Source organism: Diadema antillarum, unplaced genomic scaffold (genome assembly GCF_040938485.1).
Source record: "Diadema antillarum isolate AM-2024a unplaced genomic scaffold, OU_Dant_1.0 seq00000674_RagTag, whole genome shotgun sequence".
NCBI classification, from domain to species: Eukaryota; Metazoa; Echinodermata; class Echinoidea; order Diadematoida; family Diadematidae; genus Diadema; species Diadema antillarum.
The window spans coordinates 2,172,127-2,185,664 of NW_027271580.1; the positions used below are offsets into that span (position 1 = coordinate 2,172,127).

Consider the following 13,538-nt stretch of genomic DNA (forward strand, 5'->3'; position numbering starts at 1 on the left):
CAAGTGTATTCGTATTTTAAAACAGTGCTGAATATTTTTTCATGTACAGTTATTATTTCAAACGAGTCTTTTAAGAATGGGAAGGCTAGATGACTAGAATTACTCAGGGTCCTCTGCTATTACATACAGTACTAGTACTTGTTTCACGCAGAAATCATAGAGACTTATGTTAAAATGATTGCTAAGATATCACTAAAACTCTTCGCTATGACTCTAGTGAGTTGTCTCTAGCTTAACAAAGGTGTACTTTCATCTCTCTCCAAATACCTGCTCTTGAAAGACCTTGTAGGCAAGACTGCTCAAATACCATGTGGCAGCAGCTTCAGTAGCAAGCTTATGACAGAGTGAACAGCTCCCTCTACTGGCAAGCCATGTCCTAGTGTGTTGGGGCAGAGCCACGGTCAGTCCATTCTTTCAGGGAGACAAGCGCTGTGGGGTCACCGCTGGCCGACCTCCCTCTCCCTTTGCTAAGCAAATCTGACAATTTGATTGAAATATCATCCCCTCAACTTCCTGTGAACTTGGAGATTTTCAGGGGCGACCACTCGCTATGTTGAAAGCTTCCTTGTTGAGCTCCTAAATTGGTGTCTGCTTATGGTGGGAACCATGTCTGCTTATAGGGAAGCCACTTGTTCATCTCTTTACAGAATAATTCCTCACTTCTTATGTATGTGTCTCCCTCACCCCCTCCTCAACTTTCCCAAGGCAAGAAAAGTTTTTTTTTAATTATTATTATTATTATTATTATTGTGTGTGTGTGTGCACACTTGTATGTCAGAATACTCAAGACAGTTATAAAATTTATTTGACAGCATCTAGTTTTGAAGCCCAATTATGCGGAGAGGAAAAAGTGGGAGGAGTATCATAGAACAAGAGAACAGCTTGACAACCTTTAATCGTCGGCGCAGAGAACTCCAGAGCATGCTGGGAAAGTAATTGCCCAGGCGTCGATCTAGGGACAATGCCCGCCTCTGGAATTTTTGCCTTGGAAGTTTTTATACTACAGTATGGACAACTGAGGGTAGTTATAGGTGAGAAGAGAGCAAGTGGGTGAAATACCAAGGGGGAATGTGCCACTTGCGTTATTATACCTCCATCCCTGTAGAGTGCCTGAGGCATTATTAAACTGTTACAGTGAGAGTACTTCAAGTCATATTTGGTATGAGGGCAGTAGAGGTATCATCAAATTTGTAAGCAAATTGAACATCATGTGTGTCCAGTAGGTTTTCGGGGAAATGAGACCCAGGTTAGGCCTTCAGCTGATACCGTCATTCTGACGCGAGCCCACTGAGCGTGAGGTCCAGCCTGGGATCTCATGACATGGGCCGGGTAACTGCTAGGCGGCGGGTGGTCCTTTAGAAGTGTGTGCGGAAGTCCTGAACCTGGCTTCCCTCCTGCAGTCAAACTGTGCTGCGAGGCAGGAGTTTCCGGCTGCTCGTCCTCTGCTCTCCCCTCTTTCCTCCACGAGAGCTCTCCATTGGAGTGCCGCCAAACTCTAGCTGGATCCACTGAGCTCTTGGCTAAGAAATGATGACATTGTCTGTTTTTGTTTTGTGTGTGTGTGTGTGTGCTTTTTTTTTTTTGGGGGGGGGGGGGGGGGGAGTCCATTTTGGGCTCAACTTTTCAACAAAAACAAAATGATAAAAGCCTGTGAATTTGCAAATTTGGTAATAGAACAAAGACAAAGAAATGTTCATCATGAACCATCCATGTCCTCACTCCAAACTACCATGGAATGACACAAACTTTTTTTTAAAGGACACCATGACTTGTCTTGTATCATATTGTCTCTTGAACATATCAGTGTTGCTCTTTTCTTTCATTTTTTAAAAAGGCTTTTAAAAGTACCAGCACAAATGATTCATGCAAGTCCGCCCACGCACGCACACCGACACGCACAACGGAAAGAAGTTATCAATGCGTAAAGTAAAAATCCCAGGAAGAGGAAGCCAAGGTAGAATTCCAGTCTGTGTAGCGAAGCAGTTATGCTCCTCAGAGTCAACGACAGAATTGATTTTAATTATCTTACGGTTGAGATATGAGCATCTTCTTACTGTACAAGGGAATGTGAGAGACATTTTTTTTTTAAATGTTGGAAGGTTATATATTATATGGTCATTAACCAAGTTTGTGTTACAGAAATGGACATCGAGAAATCTTATCATAATGCATCTCTTAACAAATTCTATTTCCTTTTAAACTGCTTTTCTGAAAGGCTATCAATGAAAAAACAGTTGCCATGTTTGTATGTGGAATGAGTCAGCATGGATTTTTTTTTCTTTTTTTTCCTTTCTTTTTTTTTAGATATGAACAGTTGTCTCATTTGTTGTCAGCCTTTTTCCTGTGGATGATTTGCCTACAGAACTAGATAATGTTTACATCTAGAATATCACATCCAATCAGACTGCACTTTGCTTGATCCCGATGGTAGCAGTACTCAAAATATTACAGCAGGAGTGGCAAATAATGATGCCCCAACTGCTCCCCCTCCCCTCCCCCACCCCCCCCCCCCCCTAAATATAAGATAAAAATAGAAAAAGAACTTTTGTCTTCTTCATTTTGTATGCAATCTGTACTGTTTTCCCTCTGGCCATCTCTCTGATGCTTTGTTCTGTTTTATTACCTTTTGGCCCATCCATCCTGCCCTTCATATCCAATTTGTTTTGGTACTCTAATGAAAGGGCGATCCCAATGAAGAGGAGATAATAGAGCAAGTAGACAAGCCCTCTCACCTTTTCTTGTTACTGGCTATGGGCTCTCTAGCCCTTTCTCCTTAGGGCCTCTTGTGCCCCAAAGAAGTGGTCAATGGGTTTATCCCCCCCCCCCCCCCCCCTTCGCTCTTTCTGGAGATGCCATGTCACATTCCTCGCCTATTCAAGTTGGCTTGTCAGCCATTCTTACAGGAAGAAAAGAGGGATCAGTGTAAGTGTGCTGTGTGCTCGATGTTGCTGGATGTTTTAGTGTTCCAATGTTGACCAGAATCAACCTTGATATCAAATACTCATTTCAGGGCTTTTTGTATTTTTAGATGCCAATAATCATGAAATGTACTACAATTCTAGAATGCGAGAAAATATTCAACTGTGGAAAAAACTCCAAAACAGAATGATTTTTTTCCCTTTTTCTTTTTCAAAACTACAGCCTTTTTGCTTGAATGATTTGATTGAGGAAAGAAGAAAACGAGCAAGTGGTGCATTTCCAGCACATGCATAGTCTTTGTATGTAGCTATTTTCTTTCTTTTGTCTATCTGTACATCAATTGCATTTTTTTTTTTCGTTGAAAAGACACTGAAAAAAAGAAAGGAAAAAAAAGCTTTCGTTTTGATTTTCCCACGCTGGATGGTGGTACACCTAATGTTGAAGTCAAATATTTCTTTCTTTGTGTATGTGTGTGTGTTTGAGTGAGCCTTTTTCTCTTCTCTGCCTCTTATATTGGTTTTCGGGGCTCAGCATAGGAATGTGGACTTTCATTTTGAATTGTGATCTTTCACACACAATTTTCACAGACTGCCTGGTAAAGGCATGAAAATGCCCTGTCATCAGTAATTTCCTCTTCCATTGCCATACACAAGGCTTACTTTCCCACCTCCCTGCTGAATTAAATACTGCAGATGTCTGCAGATGTTCAGGCAACATTTATGCTTGTCAATGAAAGAGCACAGTTTATGTCAGAAAAATACTGCCAAAAAACATACCTCTTCCTTGATGATGTTAGCATGTTAGAATTAACTCTAATGACAAGAGCAAAGCCTATGCCAAGGAATGCCAGTTGTTGGATTTATTTATATCCCATGTACTGGTTAAAAGAGAGGAAATGAATTCATATATGCCTCATTAGGCTTCCATAAGCACATCTTAGCTAGGTTGGGTGGATGGTTTTGAGTTGGGTTGGGTTTTTTTTTTTTTTTGGGGGGGGGGGATTACTTTTTTGTTTGACAGAAAGAAATGAGCATTGTATCACTTCCTTCTGATTCACTATCCAGTTCCAAGTTTTAACAATTCTTAGCTGATGTTTGAAACTAAGTGGACAATGATGTGGATGATATTTGCTGTGTAATCATATATCATACTGTAAAAGTGGAAATTTGTACAGTGTTGACATTTTCACACAATTCGCGCAACCAGAAACTACCTCAAAAATAAAAGCACACAAATATTTTTGCCATATGTTCCATTAGTTAATGTCTTGATTCCGTTGTACCTGCAGTTTCTGAAAATGTGTCTTTTGCGTGTCTCTCCTGTACAGACTATAGCTTTGCAATGCAACCCCCATCACTGATTGCGGCTAGCAGTGTGGCAGCCGCTGCCAATGGTTTACGGATGCTCATCCCAAAAGTCATGGACAGACTGCATAGGATAACAAAGACTGAAACTGTAAGTACCAATCTGTTAGTTATCTTATGTCTTCTGTGGAATGTGTCCCACGAGAAAAAAAAAAAATGAAGAAAAAAGTTATTTCTGAATGCTGTGGTTCAATGGGAGGTCAGTAGATGTGTAGGCCTGTATGACAAGGAGCAAAGTTATGAGCATTAAAAAATGTATTATGACCATTCCATTGTCAGTGCCAGCATTCATTTTCTATTTTGAATGAAATGTCTGTGTTCACCCCCGATGAAAGAAAGAAATTATCTGTAGGAAATTGATGGAATGATAAGCAAACAGCTTAAAGGGTCAAGAGATGATTTCATTATTCGACAATATTCCAGAAGTCTTATCTTCTGCCATGTAATTCTTTTCCAAGCAGGTTCAGGTAAACACTCTTATAAACAATGGGTTGTTACTGAAGGTATTTGTCCCCTTTATTCATATATTTATCTCCATTTGACGTGATGTAACAGGGGAAGGCAGAGTGATAGAATTTGCGACATCTTGGAGTCCGAGTGAAAAAGGAAGTGTGTGTCCAGAACAAACTGACATTGTGTTCAGTCAAACATGCTCTGTCTAGGGGGACGTAAACCCCTAGCAACGAGCCTTTATCAAATGAGGCCTGAATGATGCCAAGTTAGTAAACAAAGGCAAAGGGAACCTAGTTCTTTTTTTCTTTCTTTCTTTCTTTCTTTTTTGGTTCTTTTTTCTTGGGGGGTGTGGAGGAGGAGGATGGCACAGGGCCAATTAGAGAGAAGACCATTTAAACAGGACTTTTATCAACTCTTATAAAGTCTCTAGAAATCTTGAACATGTGAGATATAAAACATGACGAAGGACAATTAAAAAAGGAATACCCAGCTAAGAGTCCCTTTGAAAATTAGAAACTGATATTCAATGATTCTGACTCTTGTGTGCAGCGTTTGGAAATTTATGCGACAGAAGATTAAACTAGTTGAGATACTTCGCAAACATGGCCCCACTAGCCAGACCTATTGGAATGTCACATGCCATGTGTTGGTTGCTAGCGAATGATTCTTGATTTCTCATCACAAGTGAACATGCAGCAGGGAAAGAACAAATCAAAGTGGAAACAACAAAAAAATGACTACTGAAGACCTCTTGTGGTAATCTGTAAACCTTAGTGTAAATAAGACCCCAATTTACAGAGCATGCCTTTCTTTCTTTTTTTTTTTTCTTTGTAGATTATGGTAGGTCAGCTTGTACCCTGATAACAATAAAAAAGAGGTGGATCACTTAAAAAGGATTTTATCTCCAAATAAAACCAGCTACCTGGCAGTGAAGCATGGTCTTCACGCCACCTACCCAGTCATTTTTAATTGAGTCGCAAACCAGGGAATTAAAGAAACTGGATATGGACCCGCCCGGTACTGTGGGTGCAAGCACTTGCTCTTGTTATTAGCTCTTGTTCTACACTTCCTTTCCGTGTTTGTCTTCTAAACAGGAGCCTTTAAATGCCCGTGTTTGCAATAGTTCTTCACAGTTGGTCGCTCTTTGTGTAGCATGAATTGGGCTGCGTGTGAAATGTAAAGGGAAACATACTTTGTCTGGGATATATGCTACAGGACGAAAAAGTGATGTGATAGGCACACATTTGTCAATATTGCAGTGTTCCTAGCACACATGTGTTCTGTGTATTTATTTATTTGTTTATTTGTTTGTTTATTTATTTATTTATATATTTATTCATTGTTGGTTTAGGATTATTTTGTAATCTTACTAATATTTATGTAGTTAGTAGTTAGTTATATCCATATAATGTGCTTATTTCCTTCGATTGATACCTGTGTGCATGTGAGCTGTTAAGTTGCAACAACCTCTGCCATCAGAGCAGCATTAATGAATTGACATTGTTAATTGTAATGGGGTGTTGACATGTAGGTAGCCCAAACTTATATCCAGCTGATACAAACAATTCAAATACCAATGAGTTGATATAGTGTGAATGTTTAGCTATCACGCGACATGTACAGTGTAGTGATATTGATAATAGGTTTTTTTTTTTCCCCCACATTTTTCACCGAAGAATCAAAGCTCTTCCAGTTGATATACAAACCTTTATGAAAATAGAATATGTGTTTAGGATGCATCAATTCCCAGGTCCGGTTTCCGATTCACATGTGTCAGAAAGAGAATTATTGTCCGCACCAGTGGAGAAGTCTTCACAAGTATAACTGAAACAATGGCTCTCCAGAGAGAATCAAACCACTCCTCAGCTTTCAGAACCGGACCGGCGGTACCGAGAGTCACTGGTCATGGAGTAGAAAGGAGTTCTTCAAGTAGGGGGAAATCCCGAATTCAGGGAGAGTTCATTAATGATGGTGTGAAACTCAAAGCATGCCCACTTCCCTGAAGAAGCTGCTTTTTTTTTTTTCTTCTTCTTCTTTTTTCTTTCTTTCACATTTCTCACCCAGTGCTCTTTAACCGCTGCCTAACCTCTCCCTTCCTCTCTCTCTCTTTCCCCCCTCACAGAAATGAAAAGTTTAGATCCAATAAAGCTGTAAGGATGTGGCTGGCCACTTCATGTCACATCCGATTTCTCGTCTGTGTTTGTCATTGTTTACAGAGGATGGTGGCCTTCATGTCCTCAAATGCTGCAAGAAATGAGAAAAGATTACTAAAATCAAACGAGCAGCACAAACAAAGCATCATTTGTGGCTCTCTGAGGAGCTGAAGCAAGAGGTCAGAATTGTAGACCCCTGATGGTGTGGAATCCCATCTTTGTTTATTTAGAAATCCATATTGACTGAGTACCACTTCCTACAGAAAGTATGCTTCAACTTCCCCTGCATTAAAAATGGATGTAACTTAAGTCCCAAGAATCAGCATTGGTAGCTAAACTGCTTATGTCTTCGGCAAAAGTCACAGATATTTTTAGTGTTCAGTAACATCATTGTCACATAGGTGGAGAAGGTGACGAATCCTGGAAACGGACCTATCTGTCTCCTAATGGGAGCTAGTAGTGCGACTCAGGGGAAAGTTCCAGGGTGTCAACTCTTGAAGCTCTGAAATTCTGCAGATTGTGTTGCTGTTATGTTTTTTTTTTTTTCCAATTTTAGCATTCCATTGTACTATAGAGAAAGAATATTCTGCTCCACCACTTCCCATCCTTACCCGCGGGCACACTCGTAGAGATTGAGGAGAGACCAGAAGGAATGGATGACCACACAGAAAGTCTTCCCTGGCAGTACCCAAAGCATTTTGATCTGGCGCAATAGGCTCTCGAAAAAACCCCCGTAGGCAACGTGCATACAAATTGGTGTGAGACTGTGAAGAACTTCTTTTAGGTGACAACCTCGAGAAGATTCCAAGAGGGTTATCTCTTATATGCCCTGGCCAGGATGTGCAATGTAGGCCTAAATGGCAGCTTTTATAGCAGGACATCCTTTTCGTAGGTCTGTCTCACATCCACCATCAGTTCTTGGGCCCAAGTTGTGTATGGTGTCTTACATAGTTAAGTCAATATATGTGGCATAATTGCTACGTATACTCTTGATATGTGACAAAACTTGTACCGCGTATTCAGTCTAAGGAAGGCTTTTCACATGCACTCTGAAAGATATAAAGGTTGTGTGGCTTTTTTCAGGTGAGGAAAAAGGGGAAAGATAAATGAGTTTATGAGAAGAATTTAAATACCCTCCTGCAGTCTGGGTCTGCGCTTGTGCGAACAGAATCTAAACCAGGAAAAAGGGGAACGGCTCTTTTGTGTGAAACTCTTGTTGCGTGAGCCGGATGGAAAATCCTTTCTGAAGCATGGGAGGGTTACCGGTCAGTGACACAAAGACGAGAGGGCAAACTAAGTGCAAGGGGTGACAGCAAGGGAGGTGCAGGTATTCCAGTTGGTTTTTGTTATTGTTGTTTTAAGTCAATACTATGGTGGTGTTAAGTAGCTTCTCTTTCTTTCGTGCGTGAGGCATAAGGACAGAAGAACAGAGTAACAGAGGATGGAGTAACGGATGACCTGAACAAGTTTTATTAGAGGCTTTGCAGTGTCTTGTACCTGGCGATGTTGAGGGAAATGTGCTGGCAGTGCCCACTGTTCACATGATAGGAGTGTTACAAGGACTTTTCCTGTGGAGCAAGGAAAAAAGCAGAACAGAACAAAACTTCATACTGGGTGAACTCTGCCAGTAGAGACAGATCTCTGACTCCATGCTGTGTAGACCAAACAAAAAACATTTGGGGAAATATTATGTCCACCTGAGTGGCCCCCTAGAAAAATATAATAGAGGGAGCGTTCTGAGGGAGGGCATGTGATTTTTGTGGCTATTCACTGTTTTCATACTGTTCAATTTTTAGCTGTCCTTGTCTGTTCTTTTCCTCGCCCCCCCCCCCCCCTCTTTCTCTGTTCTGATTTTGTGATTGTTGTCACATTTTAATCTGTAAGAATCTCTCACATGTTTCTCAATAGACCGCTACCCAAAGCAGTGATACATTAGAAAGTGCTTTAAGTGGGAAATATGTATCAATATTTTTGCTCAGCTCGGGCAGTGGTCTTGTCGTGGAATTGGTATTGGCAGAAAAGACGGTGCACCAGCTTTATATGTGATGAAAAATATGCCACAAGACCCAGACTTTATATTGGGTCAAAGTCCCCTGTATTCATGATTACAAAGATATATCCTCAGAAGTTTTTTCTTTTGAAAAGGGGATAGGGTGGGGGGGGGGGGGGGGTCTGGTCTGTTCATGGGTTCACCAAAGGTTTTGGCCCACGTGAATTGGAGTACTTAGTTTAAAGGCAAAGACGACATATTTCTGCCCAAAACATTCATAGTGGAGAGGCAGGCTTTGTCAAGTTTCCAATAATTAGAAGAAAGGAGTGCTCAGCATACTCAAGCAATCAATAGGTGTGCTTTCTATGCAGGCAGGAAATTAAGTGACAAAGCCAGTGAAGCCACACAAAGGTGACAAGTTCTTCATTCGTTTGTTGAGCTTAGAGCTGACAAAACCCCACAGCATGGACCCCAGGCCAGAGAGCCATCATGGGGTAACGGACAATGACCGTCAGCTGGCCATGTTCTCAATCCCTGTAGGCCTCCTTGGACTTTCTTGCAGGAATAAGTGTCCCCTGTAGAGGCTGTATCGGAGATCACAGCAATTTCTTTGCACTCTACCATTACATGGCAAACTTCTCTGTGTACTCTGTGATTTATCATTATTATTATTTTTTTTTTTTTACAATTATTCAGTAGTCGACTTCAAGCAAGTCACGATGGTGCTCTGTCTCTGTTATGGCAGAGAATAGTTAAGGCTACAACTGTATTTAAACTTTTCTTTCTTGCACACAGATCAAACCCAGTCCTACATATTACAGATTTAAGATGGCCTTTTGTGAGCATTAAGGATTTTGTGCAGTACCTGAGGAAAAAAAAAATACTTCTTTTCATATGGATAACAGGGACATGCCATGCCATGTTTTAATGCAATCTCATCTTTCATGTGTAAGAGAGAGTATGCCTTTCAAGAGCCTATCCTAGACTGTGCAAAAGCATGTACTCGGGCTTGCATTTATCACGGAACAATGTAAATTTCTAGATCAATGCATACATTGGGTTTCAAATGCCTAAAGTACTGAGGATAGAATTGATTGCCCGTTTCGTTGCATTCATTCAGTCCCATGATACAATCAAGTCTGGTGGAAAGATTTGCTAGCTTATGCATGAACATTTGTAGACATAACAGTGAGTGCGCACAGGTAGAGCTTGACTTAAGCCCTTTTGATGTTTGGTTTTCTCATGGGGGGAAATAATTGTGTAGGTCCAAAATCCAAAGAATCCTGCATATTTTCAATGGCCCAAAGGTTGAATTTATTCCCAGTTTATGATTGTGAAACAGATGATGAATACAGGGGTGGAGTATAGAATGGTTATCTCCTGAGCGATACTCTATGTCCACAAGGTGGTGTGTAGTCTGACTCCCAGGCCGTTGCCTTGGTTATTTCATTCATCCACTTTTTAGTCTTGCATAAAGGCTTGTCTCCTTTGTTGTATACAGCATTGTGGCACTCCATTCATGACATTGAATGGAGTAGTATAGCCTTCGCTCAAGAATTTTTGACCTAATTGTAGAAAAGACAACACACAAGGCTAGCAGTCAGTGTACAATTGGTATTGCTCGAGTTGCTTTGATTTATCCTGGTATTTTTGTGTTTTCAGCATGACATGAAAGCTTCCACATTCTTTGTGCAAAGAATGCAATTTTTTGGTTATACGTTATATCCATTAAAATTGAGTTGAAAAGGTGCGCCTGAATTGTGGGTTGTGTTGTAGGGTGTATTCCACGAGCCAAACTGGGGAATTCATTGTGTATTTCATCTCTGTACAGCTCACCTCCTCCCATCCCCTTAAAGGCATAATTTACCATTTGCAGATGAAACAAAACCAAGCATTAGTGCTTTAAAATAGTTCTAAAATGTGAGTTAGGGATAGAAACAACCACTGTAAAAATTTGAATGCGTATAATCGATGGTAAGTGTTGTTAAATACACAAAATGTGAACAATAGTTATAATAAAAATGTTTCCAGACTAAACCGTCTACAGTTACGGTTTATTGAGAAAAACACTGATATCTCCTTATATTTTAGGCTTTATTGTGGAAATTTTGTATGGGAGGGTGTTTTGTGGTACAACAGACCTACACATATGCATGAAAGGCGATATCTTGAACATTTTTCACATCACTGCTCCCAAAGGTAAACTGGACCTTTAAGTTCCTTCCAGCCCCTCACTCCCCCCCCCTCCCCCATTTAAATCAAGAACAAAAGAAAAAGTGCAATTGGGAGGTTGTTGAGAAAATTAAATCCACAAGTGATTGATGTGCTATGTATATTTTTCACATTTTGCACGTCCTCCTGCCTAACAAACTGTCCTTTTCATGTGGGTACCATGTACCGTCTGTCCAAGCTTCGAAATTCTGTAACTGAGAAATGAAACATATCCCCTTCTCCCTGGGCTTAGCTCCCATGCACATTCCTTTCTCACTGGGGTCTTATTTCTGTAATCTATCTGAGAGGAATTAAGGCAAAAGAGGGTAGAACAAATAAGCCTGTGATTTTGTGCCCCTGAGTCGCGAATATTGTAAGTTTTTTTTTTCTCTTGCCTTTCAATGATCTCTTCACCCCACCCTAATCACACTTTTCTTTTGCTTGTGCCCAAGAGATTTTTTTCTGTATGTAGGTTTGTTCTTCATCCTAGACCATTAGAAGATGATATTGCCTACTACAATGCATTGATTACATGTAGTTAGTGGTTCGTTGTTGTTGTTTTTTTAACTTCTCTTTAGGAGAGTCTTGTCCATAAGAATCTCGACAGTGAGCTTTTGAAAGACTGACCCGTAGAATGTAATGTTCATAGGCTCACCAAATGTTGCCTGCACAAATGATGCCTTGAATGATTCATGCTAGAGAAAAGCTGCTGTGTTGACAGGAGACTATTTGATAAAGAGTTCATGCCTGGGGTTTCCACACAAGGTATTGTGGGAAGGAAGGTATGCAGACAAGATTTGACCTCAGTTGCTGATTTCATTGACCTGTTGTATAGAGAAACTATGTGGAAGCATTTTGTGCTAGGGTTGTGTGGTCTACAGGCAAGGAACTACCCTCCCCCCCCCCCCCCCCCTCAATCATTTCAATATGTTGCTGCTTTAGATGCTGTGTTCTTTATAGGTTGTTTTTGTTGTGTATTTTCTTGTGCTTTTGCGTTTGAGGGCCAACTGAGAATGATGCAACTGCTTCAGAAAGTAGCATGATACTGTGTCTTCATATTCTGAGCAGTCTTGTATGTATTTACTTCCAAAGCAGATTAGAAATAACCATGTTACAGTGAATGCTACAGGTGCTCCTACCATTAGACTCTTATTCTACGCATGTATGAATTTCAAGCAAACATTCACGCATGTTGTGCTAGTGCATCATGATCGTGATGAGTCTACATAACATTAAGTTTGGTAACAATCAAAGTCAAACAATACAGCTAGGTATTGTCAAATGTTTGTGGACAGTGAAGAAAAACCCCTGCCCCAAGCCCTTTCAGAGCAGTCACCCCTTCTGAAATAGACAATTTCTTCATGCTTTCTCATTTTATACTCAAGCAGAAAAATAAAACCATAAGGTGATATGATGGTAACCCATATGCATTGTTTTCCTGTTCTGTACTACTGTGTAAATGAAGCAAAATAGAAATGAGAAGGAAATTTCATGTCGCTCCTTAGAGCGACTCTCAATACTTATGCCATAGCATTGAGGAGTCAATGTTTTAGGGCCTTCCACTCTCCAACTTAGTTAAGCCATGTGTATAATATATGCATATTTATGTATACATAGAAGATATATGTAGACCTACAGTGTATTCTTTAAATAGGGCAAAACAATCACACAACAGGAAAAAAACAAACAAACAACTTACCCCTTCAATGTCACTTTCAAGTCTGGCAAAAGTTTGTGAGTGAAAAGCTATACATCTGCATATTATGGCTCTTGTTATTCCTCACCACATCCGGGGTGCCTAGCCGGATCTCATTTCCAAAATATTTTGAATCAACTTGGTTGTAGGTGTGTTTTAAGAGCAGGATGTTTTTCCCCACAGTTAAATTCATGAAAGGGGAGAAGAATTCACAGCATGGTGATTTGGAATTGATGGGAACTGTTTTGTGTTTTCTCATTTTCTGCAAAAACAATGAAACTCCCAAAGATATGCTGATTTTAGACAAGAAGAGGTACTTAAATCTCCCTTTACAAAGCACTTTTAGTATTCTGTTACTCCTCCTTGTGTGGCCGAATTAATCTGACACCTGGGTCAGAATGGAAACCAGAACAGACTTGTAATTCCTTGAAACCATCAAATACAACTGATGCCTATTCGCCCTTGTTTTGGAGAGACTTTTTAGAAGTCTTTTAAGTGTTGCATTGTTTTGTTTCCACTTGTTTCACATAAGATGAAGATAGTTCAGAGAAAATGAAGTAGTTGGCAAAGGTGAATTAAGATGTGCTAAGTGTCCATTTGTCTTTGCTGTTGGGATGAATATGGGAGACATTTATGAATGGGGGTGAGGACTTGAGACCAATACCGCAAGCAGGTGGTAGAACAGGAGGTGACCAAGGTGAAATGAATGGTCTTCTATGACAGCTCAGCTGTGTGTGGGAGCCAGGAGTTTG

At 40.4% G+C, this 13,538-nt stretch overlaps 1 protein-coding gene across 1 annotated transcript in view; it reads left to right on the forward strand.

Moving 5' to 3' along the window:
- The window catches only part of LOC139736903 (G1/S-specific cyclin-D2-like), a 28,019-nt gene that overhangs the window by 10,110 nt on the left and 4,371 nt on the right, over nt 1-13,538 (forward strand). Inside the window, exon 4 of the mRNA XM_071647576.1 lies at nt 4,247-4,374. Within this exon, the coding sequence (XP_071503677.1) occupies nt 4,247-4,374 (128 nt within the window). The remainder of the gene's footprint in view (nt 1-4,246; nt 4,375-13,538) is intronic.